At 46.2% G+C, this 24,642-nt stretch overlaps 2 protein-coding genes and 1 long non-coding RNA gene across 3 annotated transcripts; all 3 read left to right on the plus strand.

Moving 5' to 3' along the window:
- Nucleotides 1–13: 13 nt before the first annotated feature.
- Nucleotides 14–1,491, plus strand: LOC310793488 (uncharacterized protein; the record flags this gene model as incomplete). Its single annotated transcript, XM_083655290.1, has 6 exons — nucleotides 14–145; nucleotides 264–305; nucleotides 395–436; nucleotides 551–805; nucleotides 900–941; nucleotides 1,132–1,491. Exons 4-6 carry the CDS (start codon nucleotides 572–574, stop codon nucleotides 1,489–1,491), a joined length of 636 nt encoding a protein of 211 aa, XP_083511416.1. The 5' UTR covers nucleotides 14–145; nucleotides 264–305; nucleotides 395–436; nucleotides 551–571.
- Nucleotides 1,492–3,248: 1,757 nt separating this feature from the next.
- On the plus strand, nucleotides 3,249–3,776 carry LOC310784769. The gene is made up of 3 exons (XR_014553142.1): nucleotides 3,249–3,365; nucleotides 3,507–3,542; nucleotides 3,646–3,776. It is a non-coding gene; the product is annotated as an uncharacterized lncRNA (long non-coding RNA).
- Nucleotides 3,777–4,314: 538 nt separating this feature from the next.
- On the plus strand, nucleotides 4,315–24,303 carry LOC310793583 (uncharacterized protein; the record flags this gene model as incomplete). Its single annotated transcript, XM_083655406.1, has 10 exons — nucleotides 4,315–4,371; nucleotides 4,482–4,875; nucleotides 4,923–5,069; nucleotides 5,211–5,246; nucleotides 5,350–5,730; nucleotides 9,594–9,680; nucleotides 9,883–9,930; nucleotides 16,755–16,772; nucleotides 18,883–18,948; nucleotides 22,962–24,303. 10 exons carry the CDS (start codon nucleotides 4,315–4,317, stop codon nucleotides 22,982–22,984), a joined length of 1,257 nt encoding a protein of 418 aa, XP_083511532.1. The 3' UTR covers nucleotides 22,985–24,303.
- Nucleotides 24,304–24,642: the final 339 nt, after the last annotated feature.

Here is a 24,642-nt window from a genome sequence, read left to right on the forward strand (position 1 = left end):
GGAGGTGTAAGTGCTGGACCTGGTGGAGTAGGTCGAGTGCCAGGAGGAGTTGGGGGAGGCCCAGGAGGCATTGGAGGAGGTGCAGGAGGAGCAGGGACTGGTGGCACAGGTGGAGTTGGAACAGCAATCACTAAACCCGGCAAAAGTGAGCTACTGTGCTTGCGTTATTTATTTTTTTACCTCAAACATAATGCCAAATAATGTGTTATCACAATCACATATACTGTATTGATTTTCTTCTGATACATTTTGTACATTGTCAGGCTATGGCGCTGGTGGAGCTGGCGGAGTTTTACCAGGAGGAGGTATGTTGACCTGCTCCATCCTTTTCTGCCTAACTTTAAGCACACACAAGACTGAAACATATCGAGTCATATATGCTTTGTTTTCTCAGGTATACGTTACCCCACTGGGGCTGGAGTAGGACAGGGAGCAGGTAAGCCAGGCAAAGGTACTTTAAACTGACAGACTAGATGTACCTTGACTTCAGGGACATGAGAGATCCTACATGCTACAGTCATGCTACAGTCAATCTTTCTTTTTGGAGCAGGAGGGGTTGGGCCTGGAGGATATGGAGCTGGCCCCGGGAGCTATGGTGCTGGTCCAGGGGGTTACGGTGCAGGACCTGGTGGCTATGGGGCTGGACCTGGTGGCTATGGGGCCGGACCTGGTGGCTATGGAGCTGGACCTGGTGGCTATGGGGCCGGACCTGGTGGCTATGGGGCCGGAACTGGTGGCTATGGGGCTGGTCCTGGTGTATATGCTGCTGGTGCAGGACTGGGAACAAGAAAACCACCCAAATCAGGTGAGGTGGTAATTTGTTGTAATATTACTTGGCGGGAGATGGTGTGGTATTTATTAGGTGTGGGTTATAATCAGCCTACAACTCCTCTTGCCAGGCTATGGCTCATCTTCATTGGGTGGAGCTGGCTATGGACCAGGTGAGAATTTTGTCCTTCTTCTCTTATGCTAACACCTTTAAAATCTATAAATCCTTTCTGTAATTTCTACTCTACATGTCGTACATGGTCCATTCTATGTAGGTGCCTTTTAGTATGATGGATGGAATCCAGTCTTTTATGCTACCAGTTATGTTGTCTGAAATGAAATAGCAAAGAACAAATACTGCAGGTGGTGCAGGTACTGGTCCGGATGGCTTTGGACCAGGTGGTGCTGGGAGAGGACCAGGCGGTGCTGGGACAGGACCGGGTGGGTTTGGACCAGGCGGTGCAGGTACTGGTCCAGGTGGCTTTGGACCAGGTGGTGCTGGGACAAGACCGGGTGGCTTTGGACCAGGCGGTGCTGGGACAGGACCGGGTGGCTTTGGACCAGGCGGTGCTGGGACGGGACCGGGTGGGTTTGGACCAGGTGGTGCAGGTACTGGTCCAGGTGGCTTTGGACCAGGCGGTGCTGGGAGAGTCCCGGGTGGGTTTGGACCAGGCGGTGCTGGGACAGGACCGGGTGGCTTTGGACCAGGTGGCCAAGGATTAGGAACCAGAAAGCCTCCTAAATCAGGTAAGTAATGATCAAGTCTATACTGTAAGGCAGATCATATCGGAAAATGCACTGTATTGATTGAGAGATTTATGTTGTTTCATTAATAATAATAATAAATAATAATAATAACTTGGACTTATATAGCGCCTTTCTGAAACCCAAGGACGCTTAATGATACCCAATGATACCCCCTTGATACCCAAGGACGCATTATGATATAAAAAAGTGATTGTTTTTGACCATAGCCTTACTCATGTATCTTTCACCAGGTTACGGCTCATTGGGTGGAGCAGGCTATAGACCAGGTGAAGTTTTCCACTGCGTTTAATGTTTGATCCAAACATTTATGATTTATGTGCTATATACTTTTACATTACTACCCTTTATATAACTGTAACTGTCGTCCAGGGGGAGGCCTAGGAGGAGGTGCAGGAGCCGGTACTGGTACAGGTGGCTTTGGACCAGGTGGTGCTGGGACAGGACCGGGTGGGTTTGGACCAGGCGGTGCAGGTACTGGTCCAGGTGGCTTTGGACCAGGCGGTGCTGGGACAGGACTGGGTGGCTTTGGACCAGGCGGTGCAGGTACTGGTCCAGGTGGCTTTGGACCAGGCGGTGCTGGGAGAGGACCGGGTGGCTTTGGACCAGGCGGTGCTGGGACAGGACCGGGTGGCTTTGGACCAGGCGGTGCTGGGACAGGACCAGGTGGCTTTGGACCAGGTGGTGCTGGGACAGGACCGGGTGGGTTTGGACCAGGTGGTGCAGGTACTGGTCCAGGTGGCTTTGGACCAGGCGGTGCTGGGACAGGACTGGGTGGCGTTGGACCAGGCGGTGCTGGGAGAGTCCCGGGTGGGTTTGGACCAGGCGGTGCTGGGACAGGACCGGGTGGGTTTGGACCAGGCGGTGCTGGGACAGGACCGGGTGGGTTTGGACCAGGCGGTGCAGGTACTGGTCCAGGTGGCTTTGGACCAGGCGGTGCTGGGACAGGACCAGGTGGCTTTGGACCAGGCGGTGCTGGGACAGGACCAGGTGGGTTTGGACCAGGTGGTGCAGGTACTGGTCCAGGTGGCTTTGGACCAGGCGGTGCTGGGACAGGACCGGGTGGCTTTGGACCAGGCGGTGCTGGGAGAGTCCCGGGTGGGTTTGGACCAGGCGGTGCTGGGACAGGACCGGGTGGCTTTGGACCAGGTGGCCAAGGATTAGGAACCAGAAAGCCTCCTAAATCAGGTAAGTAAGGCAGATCATATCGGAAAATGCACTGTATTGATTGAGAGATTTATGTTGTTTCATTATGATATACAAAAGTGATTGTGTTTGACCATACCCTTACTCATGTATCTTTCACCAGGTTACGGCTCATTGGGTGGAGCAGGCTATAGACCAGGTGAGGTTTTCCACTGCGTTTAATGTTTGATCCAAACATTTATGATTTATGTGCTATATACTTTTACATTACTACCCTTTATATAACTGTAACTGTCGTCCAGGGGGAGGCCTAGGAGGAGGTGCAGGAGCCGGACCCGGTGGAATTGGAGCTGGACCAGGTGGTGCTAGGACAGGACCGGGTGGGTTTGGACCAGGCGGTGCTGGGACAGGACCGGGTGGGTTTGGACCAGGCGGTGCAGGTGCTGGTCCAGGTGGCTTTGGACCAGGTGGTGCTGGGACAGGACCAGGTGGCTTTGGACCAGGCGGTGCTGGGAGAGTCCCGGGTGGGTTTGGACCAGGTGGTGCTGGGACAGGACCGGGTGGCGTTGGACCAGGCGGTGCTGGGAGAGTCCCGGGTGGGTTTGGACCAGGCGGTGCTGGGACAGGACCGGGTGGCTTTGGACCAGGTGGCCAAGGATTAGGAACCAGAAAGCCTCCTAAATCAGGTAAGTAATGATCAAGTCTATACTGTAAGGCAGATCATATCGGAAAATGCACTGTATTGATTGAGAGATTTATGTTGTTTCATTATGATATAAAAAAGTGATTGTGTTTGACCATACCCTTACTCATGTATCTTTCACCAGGTTACGGCTCATTGGGTGGAGCAGGCTATAGACCAGGTGAGGTTTTCCACTGCGTTTAATGTTTGATGCAAACATTTATGATTTATGTGCTATATACTTTTACATTACTGCCCTTTATATAACTGTAACTGTCGTCCAGGGGGAGGCCTAGGAGGAGGTGCAGGAGTCGGACCCGGTGGAATTGGAGCTGGACCAGGTGGTGCTGGGACAGGACCGGGTGGCTTTGGACCAGGCGGTGCTGGGGCAGGACCGGGTGGGTTTGGACCAGGCGGTGCAGGTACTGGTCCAGGTGGCTTTGGACCAGGCGGTGCTGGGACAGGACCGGGTGGGTTTGGACCAGGCAGTGCTGGGGCAGGACCGGGTGGGTTTGGACCAGGCGGTGCAGGTACTGGTCCAGGTGGCTTTGGACCAGGTGGTGCTGGGACTGGACCGGGTGGGTTTGGACCAGGCGGTGCAGGTACTGGTCCAGGTGGCTTTGGACCAGGCGGTGCTGGGACAGGACCGGGTGGCGTTGGACCAGGCGGTGCAGGTACTGGTCCAGGTGGCTTTGGACCAGGCGGTGCTGGGACAGGACCGGGTGGCGTTGGACTAGGCGGTGCTGGGAGAGTCCCGGGTGGGTTTGGACCAGGCGGTGCTGGGACAGGACCGGGTGGCTTTGGACCAGGTGGCCAAGGATTAGGAACCAGAAAGCCTCCTAAATCAGGTAAGTAAGGCAGATCATATCGGAAAATGCACTGTATTGATTGAGAGATTTATGTTGTTTCATTATGATATAAAAAAGTGATTGTGTTTGACCATACCCTTACTCATGTATCTTTCACCAGGTTACGGCTCATTGGGTGGAGCAGGCTATAGACCAGGTGAGGTTTTCCACTGCGTTTAATGTTTGATCCAAACATTTATGATTTATGTGCTATATACTTTTACATTACTACCCTTTATATAACTGTAACTGTCGTCCAGGGGGAGGCCTAGGAGGAGGTGCAGGAGCCGGACCCGGTGGAATTGGAGCTGGACCAGGTGGTGCTGGGACAGGACCGGGTGGGTTTGGGCCAGGTGGTGCTGGGACAGGACCGGGTGGGTTTGGGCCAGGCGGTGCTGGGACAGGACCGGGTGGGTTTGGGCCAGGCGGTGCTGGGACAGGACTGGGTGGGTTTGGACCAGGCGGTGCAGGTACTGGTCCAGGTGGCTTTGGACCAGGCGGTGCTGGGACAGGACTGGGTGGGTTTGGACCAGGTGGTGCTGGGACTGGACCGGGTGGGTTTGGACCAGGCGGTGCTGGGGCAGGACCGGGTGGGTTTGGGCCAGGCGGTGCTGGGACAGGACCGGGTGGGTTTGGGCCAGGCGGTGCTGGGACAGGACTGGGTGGGTTTGGACCAGGCGGTGCAGGTACTGGTCCAGGTGGCTTTGGACCAGGCGGTGCTGGGACAGGACCGGGTGGGTTTGGACCAGGTGGTGCTGGGACTGGACCGGGTGGGTTTGGACCAGGCGGTGCTGGGACAGGACCAGGTGGCGTTGGACCAGGTGGCCAAGGATTAGGAACCAGAAAGCCTCCTAAATCAGGTAAGTAATGATCAAGTCTATACTGTAAGGCAGATCATATCGGAAAATGCACTGTATTGATTGAGAGATTTATGTTGTTTCATTATGATATACAAAAGTGATTGTGTTTGACCATAGCCTTACTCATGTATCTTTCACCAGGTTACGGCTCATTGGGTGGAGCAGGCTATAGACCAGGTGAGGTTTTCCACTGCGTTTAATGTTTGATCCAAACATTTATGATTTATGTGCTATATACTTTTACATTACTGCCCTTTATATAACTGTAACTGTCGTCCAGGGGGAGGCCTAGGAGGAGGTGCAGGAGCCGGACCCGGTGGAATTGGAGCTGGACCAGGTGGGTCCGGAACAGGCGGATATGGTCCTGCTGGAACTGGCCCTGGAGGTGCTGGACCAGGTGGTTATGGCCCTGGAGGTGCTGGACCAGGTGGTTATGGCCCTGGAGGTGCTGGACCAGGTGGTTATGGCCCTGGAGGTGCTGGACCAGGTGGTTATGGCCCTGGAGGGGCCGGAATAGGTCCAGGAAGTGCCGGAACTGGACCAGGGGGTTTTGGACCTGGTGGGGCTGGAGGATACGGACCTGGTGGCCAAGGACTGGGGACAAGGAAGCCTCCAAAATCAGGTTATGGCTCCTCGTTGGGTGGAACTGGCTATAGACCAGGTAAAAAAAAATGCTGATGCATATACATACTTCATCAATTCCATCAGTAATAATTATTACAGTAGTGCATGTTGTCCCTAAATACAGTATATCCTGTACAGTGGTATTATGTAAACCAGAGTTGAAATATTTGCAGTACAGAGTTCCTTATGGAATTGTGCAATTCAATAGATCAGCTCTCACAGGAAACTAACTCATATTGCTGTTGAAGAAGATTTTGCATATCAATGATTTAGGAGAGAAAGGGTAACATTGACTGTAAAATTTAAATAATGTCCATTACTGTTGCCCTTTCTATTGACCTGTTTGAAGCATGGGAAATAGGATTTCTGACTGCCGACATGTATTTGTGGAGCCAAACTGTGTAAAAGGGTGAAGCAGGTGGAGCCTGTAAAACCCAGTCCATAATATTGCGTGATCACAAAGCACACCTGCATGTAACCCAGAGCAGCCTTATGTAGACAGGGATCGCTACATATACCTCAACCCCTCCTATAATCACCAGGGGCCGGTTGCACCAACTGGTCTTAACTATGCCTGGTCGTAACTCCTACGTCGGTCTTATGGCCCATTTCCACCGCTGGTATCAACGCGGCCCCGCCCAGCTTGTCTCGCTTTTTTGTCTCATTCCATCGATCAAAAACGTGGACAACCCGGGTTGAGTCGGGGTTGAGTCGTGCTAGTTTTGGTCCCTGCTTTGTTGAGGTTCTAGCGCTGTGGACCCGGTACATACCGTGACGTGAAAACACTGTAGATGACTGATTGGTCAGGCAGAATCGTGTTTACTCTATCTACTGACTGTCAATGCTGCATACCAGTTTAGTGGGGCTTACCTTATTCTGTTATGTTATTGCCATCAGTCTTTTGTGTTGCTGCCTTCGGCTCTGGTGAAATAAAATCGATCTCCTTACTCAGCTTTAACATGACGGTGGTTTTCAATTGTTTTGAGACAAAAAAAAGTCCGCTGCTCAGGAAGCCCTTGTAGTTGTGTGTAGCGTCGGCTCCGCTAGGCCGCAGGCGGGGCTTTGGTGAAGCCGCGGTCTTGCCTCGTGAGAGGCCGCCGGGGTAGAGGCTTGAGGCTTCACTTCTCCCCGTAGCGCAATCCCCGTCCCTCGCGCAGTGCATGCATGTGAGTTTGACTAACAACAAAGTGATATCCATTCTCGTGGCCGATTGTCACATTTGCCCATGTAGGTCATTTAGAAGCACCAGTATTTCATAAACAGTTTAAAAGTTCTGTGTATGGATTTAATTTTAACGTTATATGTTATAGCCTACTTCGGTTATGGGCGGAGGGCAGATATGCGGTCGCTTGACGACCAGGTGTGGGCGGGGGTGGGCGGGGGCAGATCGAGCAGCGGTGGAAGCAAAACATCCATCGGGTCGAAACGAGTAGAGCCGAGTGGTGACGAGCTGCGCAGGGCTGTAAAATGTGGTGGAAATGAGCCATTAGTTAAGACCAGTCTTTAGAGTGGATTTACGCCTGTTGCACCAACAGGGCTTACGTCTGGTCTTAACTACGCCGGTCGTAGCGATGCGCGTCCATGTGAAAGCATGGGAATGCCCACTGGAATGCGGCACGCGACCTGTTTAGAAGAGTGTGCTGACGTCAAATGACGCTCCGCTGATGGGTAATCGGCTGTAATAGTGTGGCTAATGTTAGCGGCTAACTGTTACTTGTCGTTACTTTACATGGCAGTAAAACGCCACTGAATGACCAAATTGATTTAACTTTTAACCATTTCGATTTCCACTTTCCATACGGACCCCCAGCATTGGTTAGTTGTTTATAACGTGACTATATTTATAACGTTTATAACGCACACTGCGGTTTCCAGTTTATAACTCGGGTCTGAATACAGCCAGAGTGCTGAGGGGTTGTAGCTATTGCGCAACACACAGGTGAAAACCGTCTATACTGCACCTTACGCCTGCTCTGGACTAGGGGTGGGAATCACTGAGTAGCTCACGATACGATATCGTCACGATACTTGGCCCTCGATAACGATATTATCACGATACAACGATACTGTGATAATCGATATATTGGAAGACGATACATCACGATACCTGTGTAACTGAAGAGAAAAAAATACCCCTAAAAGGCAAGAAGCAGGTATTATGTATTTATTAGCAGAATTGACATGAACTCTCTCAGAGTTCACTCACTCACTCATACCATTTTCGATACCACGGAGGAAAAGTTACACATTAAGTCTTTTTATTATTATTATTAAAACAAGAAAACCTATATAACCTACCTACCTATATAATTTCTAAAAGTAGATATTAATGATCAAACATTTCCATTCATGTAGCCTACAGTATTTATGTTTTTGTTTCAACTACAAACATAAATAAACGTCAACTTGAAACTATGTTTGAACTACCACACACAGCATAATATTTTAGCCTGTTTATTAAAAAAAAAAATATATATATATATATATATTTTTTTTTAAATAAACATATCGATACTTGGTGCCAGTGTATCGATAACGTATCGCAAGTGGAAATATCGCGATACCGTGAGTATCGATATTTTGTCCCACCCCTACTCTGGACTAGGCGTAATATTTACGACCAGTCTTAGTGAGAACTAGAATGACCGCAATGCGGACTTATGCCTCCGCCATTAGTTCATTCTTGAGTGCAAATCGCCATTTGAGGCAAATTGGAAGAAATTCCGTCAAGGCGCTCCTGAGATGTTGCGTTACAGAGCTTGGAAACTGGGTGTGTGAGGTCACAGTGACCTTGAACTTTGACCACCAAAATGTAATCAGTTCATCCTTGAGTCCAAGTGGACGTTTAAGGCAAATTCGAAGAAATTTCATCAAGACATACCTGAGATATCGCGTTAACAAGCTTGAAAATGGCATTCGAGAGGTCACAGTGACCTTGACGTTTGATAACCAAAATGGAATCAGTTCATCCTTGAGGCTAAGTTAATGTTTGAGGCAAATTTGATGAAATTCCGTCAAGGCATTCCTGAGATATGGCGCTAACAAGCTTGAAAATGGCGTTGGAGAGGTCACAGTGACCCTGACCTTTGATCACCAAAATGTAATCCTTTCATCCTTGCGCCCAAGTCGACGTTTGAGCCAAATTGGCAGAAATTCCATCAAGCCGTTCTTGAGATATCGCTTTAACGAACTTGGGAATGGCATTTGTGAGGTCACAGTGACCTTGACGTTTGAGCACGAAAATCTAATCAGTTCATCCTCGAGTCCAAGTCGATGTTTGAGGCAAATTTGATTAAACTCCGTCAAGGCATTTGTGAGATGTTGCGCTAACAAGCTGAGAGGTCACAGTGACCTTGGCCTTTGACCTTTGACCACCAAAATCTAATCAGTTCATCCTTGAGTCCAATTCGATGTTTGAGACAAGTTTGATGAAATTCCGTCAAGGCATTCCTGAGATATCGCATTAACAAGCTTAAAAATGGCGTTCGAGAGGTCACAGTGACCTTGATCTTTGACCACCAAAATCTAATCAGATTATCCTTGAGTCTAAGTCGATGTTTGAGGCAAATTTGATGAAATTCCGTCAAGGCGTTCCTCAGATATCGCGTTAACGAACATCGGACGGACGGACGGACGTACGTACGGACGGACAACCCGGATCCATAATGCCTCCGGCTTGGCTATCGCCGGCGGAGGCATAAAAAGGCTTGGTGCAACCGGCGTAGCTGTTAGGTCGTAAAGTTACGACTGACTTAGCTTAAGACCAGTCGTAAGACCAGTTGGTACAACCGGCCCCTGGTGTTTATGTTTTTCTCTCCTTTATGAAGATAAAATAGCTGTTCAATACTGTAGGTTGTGCACAGTAACTCACAAGTATTCATTAATTCCCTGCCTGTCCAGGTGGTGGAGCAGGAGTAGTAGGACAAGGAGCAGGAGCTGCTGCAGGAACTGGCCAGGGAGTAGGAGGAGCAGCAGGTGGCTTCCCAGGTCAATTTAACTTGCATTTATTAAGCATAGAACAGTAAAGGCAGAGTATATAATATTTTGCATGAATGACATTTTCAATCAAATGGATTTACAACTGGGGAACTCTGATAAAGGTGTGTAGCATGACTAATGGTGAGGAAGCATTCATAGTCAGGCAGATGCACATGTAATGCAGGTTGTAATGTATACATTTGTCCATCAGGGGGTGTTGTCCCTGGCTATGGTGGCATGGGTGGTGGGAGGTACCCAGGTAAGCTCTAAGCTCTCTCTTGTCTTTCCCTCTTTATACTCAATTTCCTATTAGAAATGAGAAGAAATAACAGATACCAGTGAACTCACGCATCTAAATACAGTATAATATATATAGGAAAACATTTTGGTAACACTTTCTATGAAGGTCACATGTATTATAAGTCCAGCATTCAAAATGCTTTATGCTTTATACCTCCATGCCAAAGTGACAACAGTGTTAGAAAGAATACTTGTTTTCTTTTACTCTTTACTTGCAGCCACAAATACTGCTTATAAGTTCTCATAACTGTGTTATAGTATCATACAATTGCTAATAACCTTATTGTGCTGTCACTTTATTTAAAGCTCACAGTCGTGCTATAACATATTATTGATGTTTATTATAATTATGTCCACCACTTATAATCTATCTAGACATAAATGTGGCAATGTGGAGTCTGTTTGTCTGTCTGTCTGTTTGTTTAAAGAATTTTGTCCGGCCACAGCTATGCCGTTTTACGTGCGATTGGGCTGAAACTTTCAGGGGCTGTAAAGAGCACGCGTGCGGGTGATCTGACAGAGCCAGAATTTTTAATTAAGGCAGATTAATTGCCCTAACGCCGATTGCCCTAAAGCTGAGGCTATAGTTCAGTGTATGATGTCCCAGAGTCTCATCTATCAATCCTGGTGTAGAATCCCTACTAAAACCATGACTAACCTGTCCAGCAGTGACTATCTACTCGATCCAATCCGTGTTTTACCACCCAGTAACGTCTTGTAAAGGTATCCCACACAGATGTATAGATGTAAAAAACAAAACAACAAAACCGTTTAAAAGTAAACAAGACAACTTGTGCAAATAATCTACGCAAACCCTGAGCCATCTTTAAGTCCAGCGGCCCCAGTTGCTTAGTGGCGAAGATAAGTCACTGAGAAGTGCACACATAGCCTATGCGCACCTTATCCCAGACAATTTATTTCCAACGCCGAAATGCCAGACCGCGCACTTCAGTTGGACGGCGGTCTGGCATTTCGGCCCTTTGTTGCGACAAGTGGAGATAATGGTTGGTAACTTATTTGCAGTGAATGCGTTTGGAAAATATATGTAGGCCTAACCTATCATAATGGGCCTGTATTTCGTTGTAACTCGTAATAATTACAGACAAATATAGCCTAATACAAGGCCGTAACATATACATTGAGAATGACAAATTCCCCCCAATATTTAAGCCTGATAAAATGTCCCCCCCCCCAATAAATTGATGTAAAAAATGAGAAAACATAAAGCTGCTCGTGGTCTAGTGGCGTTGCTGCGGAGCCAGCGCTCCTAGGGAAAGCAGAGCAAGGAACCATTCTACACTAACACAACATGGACATTGATGTGATGGGTATAGAGACAGTCGGCATGTGTGGGAACGCCCACAAAATGTTATACGGCTGGCGCGCGAGTGGGGTAAAACCGCCCATATATCTCAATGGGCTGACTCACCAAAGGTCGGTGCTGCGGCTCTAAACTACAGGTTTGGGGATTCTAGAGCAGAACACAAGACGTCTGTTCAGATGTGCGTTTACTGCGGTGGTCAAATCCCCGATCGTGTCTGCCTGGGCTGGGCTATCAGCTAAATTCTAACTTTGCTGAATGGATAGAATGGGGGATTTACCCCACCCTGACCACGCCCCCAGCCAGGCTGAGCCAGCTAACCCAGCGTCTATGACGACACACATACCATGTGTGTATCACTTTGGGTGTCGAGTCATAAGCCGCTTTCAGACATGCCTTGGAACTCGGGAGTTAGCTAGAGGGCATCCGGATGGTGGTGTATGTATGAACACATTTTGGTGAGCTATGCGCGCTCCCGCGACCCTCCTGGCCTGCCCCTCGGAGGAAAGGACATGCCTGGATGGGTTAAATGCAGAGGACACTTTTCACCGGCCACCGTCAGCATGAGTGTGTTGTGGCCGCATGCATGTGTTGTGGTGTTCGTGTGACAATAAAAGACGGGCTTGTCCGTTACGAGAGTCTATTCTCCTGCTGTAAGACCAGCTCCGACCCTAGTATCAGGGGCGGATTGTTCCCCCCCTCTCCAGAGCTCCGTGAAGTAGCCAGCTCAGTGAGTGGGATGAGGCGGGGGAGAGAGACAGAAAGCCTGCGTGACAGATTGTTATTATATAAATAGTCAATGTGAATGAGCGAGCAAAAAAACCATCATGCAGTTTCAGTTTTTCCAAATGAAGCTCGAACCTGCTCCAGCTGCGGTGCTGTGTGTGTCTGTGTGAAGGAGGCAGAGGGAGCGCTGCTAGTATCGATAAACTTGATACTGTAGAAAATTAGTATTGTATCCGTTTAAAAATGTTTAGTAGCCTATCGAGTAAGTACCTAAGTATCAATATTTTTGACAACCCTAGGACTCTGTTTATCAAAATGGCTGTGGGGAATCAGTTAAAAAATCCTGCATATTGTAATAACATATCGATACTTGGTGCCAGTGTATCGATAACATATCGCAAGTGGAAATATCGCGATACCGTGAGTATCGATATTTTGTCCCACCCCTAGTCCTGGGTTCGATTCCCACCTGGGACGCTGTGAACGCTGAAGGAATGCGTGCCCATCCGCATGTCCTCGAGTGCCCACCGCCCGGGTGGGGTCGTCAAAAGGGCCTTTCTGTGTGGAGTTTGCATGTTCTCCCCGTGCCTCCCGGGGGTTTCCTTCATATAGGAACCCCCTTCACCAAAACATGCAATATCCTGGTTGCTAATGTGGTTCCTCCTCTGGTCGTTAAGGGCGCCTGTTCGGAGGGAGGGGAACTGGTTGGAATAGCGTGAACCTCCCACGTGCTATGTCCTACCGGTGAAGCTTCCCCTGTCAGATGAAAAGAAGCGGCTGGCTAACTGCCCATGTCTCTGAGGAAGCATGGAGCCAGTTTCGGCTCTCCCCAGATCAGCAGAGGGTGGAGTAGCAACCAGGATAAATAAATTAAATTAGCACTAATGGGGAATAAAAATGTGATAAAAAAATCGGGGGGAAAAGAAAAAACAAAGAAAAAAAAATACAAAGAAAAAATAGACTATGACTCGACACCCTAAGTGATACACACATGGTATGAGAGTGATATATATACCCATTACATCAATGTCTGTGTTGTGTTAGTGTAGAATGGTTCCTTGCTCTGCTTTCCCCTAGGAGCGCTGGCTCGCGTAAATTTTTTCGCATTTTATTTGTGTACTGTAGTACTGTAGGTGGCTTCTGCGCTGGTATTGCACAATACCCTCAAGAACGCATCGTCTCAAACTGCCAACAGCGCCATGTGTGCTTGTGACCTAGCGAGTTAATTCTTCCAAGAACGACTAGCAAGAACGTTCTCCCCAAGAACACAAGAACAAGAATGTGTTCTTGGTATTGAGAAAGGGCCTCTGTTGGTCTTCTAAATAGCGACCTCGGCTTCCGCTGACGAATCGATCACATGATATGTTTATCAACAGACATCATTGGTTCCGCGTAGTGCTGCCTTAAAGTGCTGCTTGAAAAACGACCATGTTATTGAGCAATGCCCTGCTATTCTGTGGTCATGTTTCTGAGTTGATGAGTTGAACGATTGAATTCTGTATTCGCACACGTGCCCCTTGATGTCATCAGTGATGATGTCATCAGTGATTTCATCAGTCTGAGGCTATATAAGTGATGGGAGTATAAGTAGGTAGAATCGGGGAGGAACCAGAGGGGGACGATGGCTTCCGCCAGAGAGACTGAGGGAGTAGGGGTGGGAATCGTGGAGTAACTCACGATACGGTCACGATACTTGGCCCTCGATAATGATATTATCACGATACAGCGATTCTGCGATAATCGATATATTGGAAGAAATTTAACCACTCCCCTCTTCGGGGACCTCCACTGGCTTCCCATCTCAGCTCGCATCAAATTCAAGACACTGGTACTGGCCTACAGGGCAGTACACCAGTCAGCTCCCCCCTGTACCTGCAATCTATGGTCAGGTTCCAAACCTCTCACCGCTCCCTTCGCTCCTCCACCAGTGCAGGGCGCCTCGCTCCTCCTTCGCTACGGGCGCTCAAAAGTCGCTCATCCCGATCTCGACTCTTCTCGTCCCTGGCACCCCAATGGTGGAACGAGCTGCCACCTTCGGTCAGGACTGCTGAATCACTGCCGATCTTTCGGAAAAGACTAAAGACTCACCTTTTCAGGCTCCATCTGGGCCCTTCTTGATCTAACTTCTTTCTCTCTCTTTAAAAAAAAAAAAAATAATAATAATCCTAAACTAAACTCGTACCACTGTTCCTTCAGGATTTGTAGTTGTCATAGACTGTGCTCCATAGTTGATTGCTCTATTGCTGACAAAAAGTGTGTTATTGTAAGTCGCTTTGGATAAAAGCGTCTGCCAAATGACGAAATGTAAATGTAAATGTAACCTACGATACATCACGATATCTGTGTAACTGAAGAGAAAAAAATACCCCTAAAAGGCAAGAAGCAAGTATTATGTATTTATTAGCAGAATTGACATGAACTCTCTCAGAGTTCACTCACTCACTCATACCATTTTCGATACCACGGAGGAAAAGTTACACATTAAGTCTTTTTATTATTATTATTAAAACAAGAAAACCTATATAACCTACCTACCTATATAATTTCTAAAAGTAGATATTAACTCATTGAGTGCCAATGACGACAATCGTCGTCAATTCAAATACTAACATAGAGTGCCAATGACGACGATTGTCGTCAATTGCGTTTTTTGACGGTGGGACGTGGATCAAAGCCTGATCCATCTCCTGTGAAAGTATGGTGGATGTTGAATGTGTAAAAGCTATTTTACGGACCCATTAGGTGGCGACAGTGCTCTCCAGATTAGAGAAAGTCGAGGAAAAAACAGAGAAGAAGTCATGGGGAAACGGAAATCGCATCGGTATGCATCGATATGCATGAAGCATAACGTTAGCTGTGCCTGCAGCAGCCAATCTGCTGCCACAATTGAGCCCCTCCGTGTCCGCTGCGATAGCCCATCCGCATGATTAGTTGTGGAGTTGTTATTATTATCAACTAGAAGCGATGGGAGCCGGTGACAAATACACGCGGAACGCTGTAAAAAAGCTGGATGTAGCGCACTTTTCAGTGCAGAGCAAAGGCAGCAGAGAGCCACCAGAGCCACCAGAGACACACCCACGGAGGAGGGGTTTGCAGTTGAGTGGGGTGGGGCACGCAGGGCAGCATACAACACCGACCCAGACAGACCCAGACAGCAGGACAGGATTGGCAAACGCAAGCTAGAATATCTGATGCCCACCAGCAGTAAATCAAGACCAGCAAGAAGCTGCAACCAGCAGCGCACACAGGGGCCAGCGCTGCTGGTTGCAGCTAAAAAATATTATTTTGCCAAACAAAATTCCTTTGTTTTCACTGTTTTATTGAAGGAAATTATTTTTGGGGTGTCACTACATCAGAAAATATTAGCTTCAGAGTCAGTCATGTGCTTGAAATGCTTCATTTCACAAAAGGCTAATTATCTCAGCTTCTAATTTGAAACGTCTCTTTTTGGTGAAATCAACCTATCTTCTCCGGCTCATAACTAAAGAATGGAAAATTATATCAATAAACTTTTTTTTGCTGATGCTAGAAGAGAGTCTCATCGTTCTTTGGGCATGTTCGGTGTTTACATAGTAATATCACACAATATTTTGTGGGCCTCGAGAAATCACTGAAAACGCTCTGAAACTCTGGCACTGGGAGCGTCCGTTCTCCAAAAGTGGCTGGCACTCAATGAGTTAATGATCAAACATTTCCATTCATGTAGCCTACAGTATTTATGTTTTTGTTTCAACTACAAACATAAATAAACATCAACTTGAAACTATGTTTCAACTACCACACACAGCATAATATTTTAGCCTGTTTATTAAAAAAAATATATATATATATATTTTTTTAAAATAAACATATCGATACTTGGTGCCAGTGTATCGATAACGTATCGCAAGTGGAAATATCGCGATACCGTGAGTATCGATATTTTGTCCCACCCCTATGAGGGAGAGGGAGAGAGAGACTGAGGGAGATAGAGGAGAGAGAGAGAGAGAGGGGAGAGCCTGAGGGAGAGGATAGGGGGAGAGAGACTGAGGGAGAGAGAGAGAGAGACTGAGGGAGATAGAGGAGAGGGAGAGAGATAGGGAGAGAGAGACTGAGGGAGAGAGAGATAGGGGGAGAGAGACTGAGGGAGATAGAGGAGAGGGAGAGAGAGAGAGGGGGGAGAGCCTGAGGGAGAGAGAGATAGGGGGAGAGAGACTGAGGGAGAGGGAGAGGGAGAGAGAGACTGAGGGAGATAGAAGAGGGGGAGAGAGACTGAGGGAGAGAGAGAGGGAGACATTATGTGCGCGCCAATAGGGCAGGCGAGGTCACGCAGCAGCCGAGCTGCGTATGCGAGCTGCAGGGCCAGCTCGGTGAGCTGCAGGGCAGGCGAGGCCACGCAGCGGGCAAGCCTAGGAATCGAGCGCGGGTAGCACGTGAGATGCCTAGTACTTTATAATACTTGTCATGAGTTGCCATGCATGATTATAAACATTAATAAAGCGTTTCATAAAGCCTTATAAATGCATTATAATGTTGAATGTGCTCATAATGCATTATAGATATGACCTTCATAGAAAGTGTTACCAATATTTTGTATCCTGAATTCACCAGTGTCAAGGTCGAACATGGTGAATTTTGTTTTTGGCTTGTTTTCAATCATTTACAACAACAAAAGTGAGAATGTGGGCATTGTGCGGTTTATCAATTGTTTATTATGACTGATCTGACTCTTTCTCTTTCCTCTTATTGTTCTCTAGGATATGCGGGGCAGAAATGTAAGAAAACTCACTCCGTCCTCTGGGACAAACATGCTCTAATTAGTTGCAATCTCTTGACACACATAATGTCCACGCATGCACATGCATATACACACAGGGCAAATTCGGACACATAATCATCTTGGCGAGAACAATTACCCATGCTGTCCTTGTTTCCTTGTCTGTTTTATGTCAAATAAAAATCACACCCAGGTGTTGAAGTAAGCGGTGCAGGTTTAGTACCTAAGCAACTACAGGCTCAATACGCCACTGAGCTTAGCCAGTGAGCTTCATTAACAAGCATAAGTCACGCTGATTCAATGGTGCAAACCGTGTGGAAATCCGGTGCTCAGTTGCGCAGATACTGTATAGGCTACTGTATGTTTGAACGTGTTAGCAAGTTTAGCAAGCTAATCGGCTAATCTGTAAGTGTGCGTCGCGTTGACGATGACGTTGTGGCAGCTTTAAGGCCCAATTATACTCTACGTTAAAGACAGAGACGGACAGAGCCTTCTGTCCGTATTCGGCATACATTTTGTGCCTATTTCTGTCCGTCTGAACCGAGCAGAACCACACACACACACTCACACATTTGACTCTCTACTGCCCACTAGTGGATGTATTGCTTAACATGATACCAACGTGAAAGACGCATAGAAGTATGTGGGCAGTGACGATTATTACAGTGTTTGAAATGGACGCATTTACTTTCGTATGAAAATGGAGTATAATTGGGCCTTTACAGGTCGATCACCGAACCGTGCACTCTCTATCTTGCTCACCTGTGGAGCCAGGGGGAGGGGCTTAGGCTACAAATGGACACCTGGCGTTGAGACAGTAAATGCAATTATTGAGACACAGCTTTAAGAGCGTTATTACTAGGGCTGTCAGCGTTAACGCGTTAATCGCGATGCGATTAAGGGCCGACCATAACGTGTTTTTTTTTTTTTAATCGCATGCCGCTATTTTGTCCCTTCGGCGCACCCGTACTTGTAGTCAAGCCGTTCGGTTTCCTGTCTCCTGCCTGTGCAGGCATGGAAGAGAACAACAGCAATACGCTTCTAAATGGCTCATTTTACTTAAAAAAAACTCCCCAAGTGGCACAGTGGACAAGTCAGAGCCGTAGTTTGCACCTTGTGTAAAACGGAATTAAAATATCACCGAAGTACATCGAGTTTGAGGCGAGCGATCACCTAAAAGTAGCTAGCGGCCAGCTAGCGGCCAGCTAGCGGCCAGCTAGCAGCCAGCTAGCTAGCGCGAGACTCATCACTCATTCTTCCTTCAGAGTCTCGGATGCGCGGGTCCTCTAACCACTGGGAGGTCGGCTCCAATGGCTTCACGCGATATACACGTTATCAATACACAGTTTCCAATACGAGCCATTATTCACATGGAAGTGCCAAAGTTTTTAGCTCAGACACAGCCTTCTTCGGCTGTGTCATTTTGGGTTTCGACTGCTCCACAGCGCCGCCGCCGGAAGTATCGGTTCTAGATATATTTTGTAGACATTGTTACCTCCGGTCTACATTCCACTTCTATTGAATTGAAAATAAATCAAAAATTCAAGATCACAAAGTAAATTTATTTGCATTCATTTGATTCCCAATCATGACACACTGGTAAGAATGATTAATATCTAATTAAAAATGCTTTGAAATGCAAAATAATGGCATTTTAAACATGCGATACAAAGATGCGATTAATCGCGATTAATAAAATGAATCGTTTGACAGCCCTAGTTATTACACAGTTAACACGTTTCACCATTGAGTAGTGTGTGGTATGTGTGTGTGTGTGTGTGTGTGTGTGCGCGCGCGCGTGTGTGTGTGTGTGTGTGTGTGTGTGTGTGTGTGTCGGGGGCGGGGCATAATGTGCATGAGGTAGGTGCAACAGGTAAAGTGATTCAAGTGTACAGCGAAGTGTTCGAATGAAGTGATCAAGTGACTTCATCAAATCAAATCAAAACAAGTCCTATAAAAGTATGGTCATGTGTAGTAAGTCATGTGTTCTTGCATTATTTCCGGTGCTGGGTATTGTTTTTTTAAATCAAAGGTTAACAGTTCAAATGTATTTATCAGTCAAATATCTGCAGACTAACTAACTGTCGTCTCACTTCCTCGTCCTACAGCCAAGGCACAGAAGGCAGCCAAGTATGCAGCCATGCAGGCCTCATTAGCAGCCGGGGGCTACAGAGGTAAACAAAACAAACATAACATGCTATATAGTAAGCCATATCTTTACTCTTTACCCATACAATACGTAACATTTGGAAACATCATGTTATTTACCTCTGTTGATTTATATGATTTGAACTACTAACTACTACCTTAGTATAGAGCAGGGATCAGCAACCTATGGCAACGGGGGCCACCCCTGGCACTCGAAGGGTTAACCAGTGGGGCGGCAGCACACAGTAGCAATAAGTGCGCAATAGAGATTATTTTTTGGTTGAAACTTTGAAGTGTCAAATGACCTATTTCACAGTCATTTGCAGTTGCACAACCTGTTATTTAGGATATTGATGTAGTGACCCACTCTCTGGCTCTGATTGGTTGCCTTCCATGGCAGCAGAAAGGAGATGAAAAATGCCAGTGCAGAAGACAGAGAAGGACCATGCTGTATATCTTGTATAGTGATCTCATTTCAATGTCCTGATTTTGCATGGAATAACATTACAGATCCATTGGAGATTTACATTTTGATATGCAAGTCATTCATCTGTACCCTGTACTACGAAGCTGTCTTAACAGACCCGCGATCTGTCACTTTGATCTGGTTTGACTGAACAGGATCAAAGCTATCTAGTTTAACGATACTACGACGCTGGTTTTCTACTCGATAACTGAAGCTGGGTTTATCTGGGATCTGCCTGTGCACGCGCACGTTTTTCGCTCGTGCACAGGCGCGCGTCCACGCGAAAGAGGTGCGCTAGCCAATCACATTATGAACAGCTGAGTTGATCCACGCCCACACCCATTTCCACACCCATTTCCTCATTCAATGAAAGCGCAGTGGGATCAGAGATTTTTGCGGATATTTAATGTAGCCTATGGCAGAATGAAAATCCGCGTTGGATATAGTCTGCGGAACGACTGTCTAAAGCTGCCGCTTGTATTCACATCAGTCATTTGATTTACTTTGATCAGCGATTTCTGTCTCCTACAGCAGCTTTGTGCGAGTGTAAATGTACATTAAATGTGTAATCTCAGTCTATAAATTTCCACAATCTGTAAGCCTATTTAGACCATAGATTTAGAAAGCATGATCAATGAATAATGAGCTCTATCACTCATTATGTGTGTGTGGTTGCACTGATCGAATAATTCATATATAGGCTATAATAATGATATCCTAATATAAAAGAGAAAACTGCTGAACTGAATTGAGACGATGCGGGCATACTTTTCATTGATAAAAACTAGCCTATTTTTGCTCATATATTGGCATACAGCCTACAGGACACAGTTAGCTGAAATATGCAAGAGTAGCCTGCATATTTAGTATTGGGGCTATCCCATATTTATCCCATATCTATATTATATGTATAGGCTTTTCTGGCATGTAGGAGAATATCACCCTCACTCGTTTATGATATGCGCTGCGGTGATTAATAGTGATCATATTTCTCCACGCATCGTTGAGTTGTTAAGACATAAAGTGGTAAGTAGGCTTAATTTAATTATGTAACCTACAGAGCCACGAATGTTTTTCTTGTTCTATTCTCAGTTGACTGCAATCTATTTTTCATATGGCGATCTTATATGAATGGTGAGTGACTCCAGAGAGCCGATTATATGGGTCTGTCATGGATTTTGATCTTATCCTCTGAAGTTAACCTGGTCGGGACCAGGTTAGCTTTGCAGCATGAGTTGCCATGGTGATTAGAAGTTAACTTGCTTTGTAGTACGGCTAAACCAGGTTCAAACTCAAACTTACTCGGATAAGGCATTAAACTAGCTACGTAGTACAGGCTACTGGGTGTGGCACACTGATTGACAAGCAAATTTGAAAATAATAATGATAATAATAATCATTTATTTATTTTTATAAAGCGCTTTTCAATGACGCAAAGATGCTGACACAGTATGGGCCCTATCTTCTCAACGGCGGTAATTTTGTGTTAGCGCCCGTTTTGCGCTGGAATAGCGCCGCGCAAAGCCCTAATTGTGGGCGTGTCGGGCCGCTGTGCTTGGCGTCATCTCGGCACAAAGCTCCATAGCGTGTTTATGCCCAAAAGCATTTTGTAGGTGTGATCATGCCCATAAAAGCCACAGAGTCACGTCAGCAGCTTCCTCCTCACTGGGAGGAAGAGAGTGAGAGAGAGGAAGAGATCGAAGGGGGCGAGAGAGAAAAGAGAGATGGGGAGAGCGAGAGAGGGGGAGAGAGAGGGGGGAGAGAACGACAGAGGGGAGAGAGAGAGAGGGAGAGAATTGGAGGATGATTCAATATAGATACACCATTAGAAACTAATTAAAAAAATTGTGATGATGAAAATTGGTGCTGATGGAACAATATTCCATTTGAAACACATCAAAGGGCTGCCACGCTGTGTTTCTTTAATAGGGTAGGAATGTGTGAGATTTTAATTCTAGCCTATTTCTTTTCAATAGCCTATGTCAGAATTGTCCACTCTGGTTAAGTTATTGACTGCGGTCACGCCATCCGCGCTGTGGAGAAGCTGGTCTTGCATGCGTGCAATTGCGGGGAAAGAGGTTACTGTACTGGCCGGACAGGTGTTGTGCCAAAAAGTGATTTGTGTTTTGAATTGGATTAGGGGAACGAGGGTCTGGCGGGGCGGGGTGTGTATCCCGGGGAGGGGTGCTTAAGTGTGGGGTGCGCAGGTTCGGCTAGTGCCCCGGGTGCTGGAGGGGGGTTTCCCCCTGAGAAGGTGGGAGCTGGGCCGGTTAGGCAGGCTGGGTGGTGGGGGTGGGTCAGTGCCCTGGGTGTGTTGGGCGGGCCATGGGGCTCACAGGGTGGGGAGAGGCAGCGCTGTGCACGGTCCCACGGAGCAAAATCAGTTTCTGGCAGCAAATCACTTTTTAGCACAACACCGGCACAACTTTCTCAAAAGCAATCTACTGTTACCTCACACCACAGACCTGTATGGTCGGGAATTATGTAGCCTAATAGTAGCCATTTTTAAATCAAGGTGTGTTTTTTCTGCAATGTAGGCTATACTGTAGTTGAAAATCAACGTGGTATTCTGAGGAGAGAAGAGTGTGTGCAGGCGCGAGGTGTTGGAGAGTGACATCCATGCCGTGCGTAATGGTATCCAAGCGAGGATTTCCTGCACTGCGCGGAGAATACTGCTTGCGCTCAGGCATACGCCTGGCGTAGTGTTTTTTTTGCGCTAAGACCTGCTATTTGGTGGCGTTAAAATTGAGAACACCGAAGGCTCTTTTTTTTAACAGCCAGGTTTTTATTGCGGAAATGCACGTTTCGATGTGGGTGAGGGGTGGGTTCTGAGTGGATTTTGTGCTGATGTAGATCTGGGTCTCATTGGTGCAACAGTGGAAGTCCAGGTTGAATTTGCGGATGATGTGACCGAGGGGGAATATGTAACAGATGAAGAGCAGGGGGCCAAGGACTGAGCCTTGGGGGACCCCCTGCATGACAGAGGAGAAGGTGGAGGTTTGACCGGAGAGGGAGATTAACTGTTGTCTGTCAGTGAGGTAGGAGGTGAGCCAGTCCAGTGCGGTGCCCTCAACACCCCGTTGGCGCAGCCTTGGCACTTCATATCAAAAAGGTTGCAGACTCCTGGTATAGAGAGACATTACAATAACTAAAATAATAATAAATAATAAGGGTCTCTCTCCCTTGTGTTGGATCCCACTCATATATATGTATATATGTATTTACAAGAACAATATATTTACAAGCTGTATGTAGCTGTTGGCACTGTGTTGTGATTTTGGAGTGTATGTATGTTTTTTCTTTCTTTTATTTTCCTGTATCTGAGTTTGTTTGTTTTTTCTTTTTCTGTGTTCTCAAAAAATTAAATTGCTAAAAAAAAGAAAGAAAAAAAATTGAACAGTTTAAGACATTTTGACATCTGAGAGGCTTCTGCTGTTTTTGTTTTTATTTTTTGGGGCATCCTTCCACCTGAATGACTGAAATGAATCTACACAGATACAATTACTCATTTTAACCATCCATAGAAAATATCGCAAGATGAGAGAACGATGACTTGTCTGCTCTGATCCTCAGGCGCTGGCCGAAGGAGGAAGTGAGAAGACCAACTAACAGGAAGTGACCTCATTAAAACAGTGGTGCTAATGCATGATTCCAGAATGTGCGCCTTACCTGCCATAGAAGAGAAAGATTCAACACGTTCCAAGTTTGTATAAGGGTGTCTTGATTGTTGAGTGAGGCCAAGCTGTAGAGTTATACAGCTTTTACATAATACAGCTTTTGTTTATCATTCTTGTATTGAAAAAAGGCTTCTCGAAGGACACCCTTTATCCGGTCGGACTGGATTTTCCTCGAGTCTGCATCGTGTGTAATGTTTGCACGGGATTGTGATCAATTTTAAATTTGTATTCATTTTTCCACCCTTAATGTTGAAGTGCAAACACTTGGATTATCTGTCCAAGGGCGTGTACAGACAGAAGAGTAGAGTAGTAGAGACAGCTGCTATTTTAGGGAACTGTGAAGGACAGGGAATCTGGGGGGCATTTTTTTTTATGGTGTTGGTGTTTTGACCAATCATCATGATCATGATCTCTGAAAAGCAGTTTGTGTTCATTTCAGCTGTAAGTCTGGTTCTGGCCTCGCTATACAGGTATGGGGGCTTAAAGTCCTTATTCATTAACACATGTTGGTGTTGAGATGTTCATTTAGTAATGGCACTGATTTATAGCTACATATCATATCACTAATTGGTATTAGTGTTTACATGACATCATTTTGGTTAAGGGTGCCTAAACGTCTCATAGGAATATGGCAAGGATTAAGTCTGGCTTGTACATTTGCAGTTGATGAACGCTTTCATCAAACTAATTGTGAGGTAATATAATTGTTACAAGGGTCGGTGGGTTAAAAAAATCAACTCCTCTGATCAGCATTGCATTACTGTGTTTATTTTATTCTATGTACCTCCACTGTACCAACACTGATGGAAATTTGTTCACGTTTACTTATCTTTTTAAATTATGTTGGCAATTATGTTGAAAAGCAAATAAATAAATAAAATGCTTTAGCTATTTAGTCTCATTTTAGGAATGCACTTACTTTAAGTATTTGTTTTTTGTGTATATGTGTGTGTGAGAGTTTGAACCATTTTGAACTGGTCTGCTACTTTTATGATATAGAAAAGTGAAGTGCTTTATTTTCTACATTCTCCTTGAATTATGCTCTGAATCTGACACGAATGTAATCTATGTTGTTTGGCTTAAAAAGTGAAATGTAACTTTATCTTTCATTTGAGCTTGTATTTATGAGTCTATATTACCATTTAGCCTGACATGTGTTTCTAACAGCTGCCTTTTTTACATGGCCCATGAAGAAAATGATGCACTTTTGACACAATACACTATTTCTGACAATTCTCTCTAAAATAAAGAAATGACGAATGACAGTTGTTTATGGCCATCTTTTTTTAAACAGCAATAACATATTAGTGTAGGTTTACAATTGCATTATTGTGTCCATCTGTTTAGCTGTTTTTTTTTTCATTTAATGGCAATACAGAAACTTGTCTGTTTCTGTCGCTCAAGTTTGTTGGGCTAGCAGCGTGCAAAGCCAGAATTCATCTGCTGACATGGTATACCACTCCGATGAATTACAGGCTATTTAACAAATTTAACACTCGAGGTCGGGGGTTGTGGGCACATTTACCACTGGTACAGGGTTGTGGCACGAGGCGAAGCCGAGTGCTATAAACCCTGTA

This window comes from Poromitra crassiceps, assembly GCF_964638095.1.
Source record: "Poromitra crassiceps genome assembly, chromosome: 1".
Taxonomy (NCBI): domain Eukaryota; kingdom Metazoa; phylum Chordata; class Actinopteri; order Beryciformes; family Melamphaidae; genus Poromitra; species Poromitra crassiceps.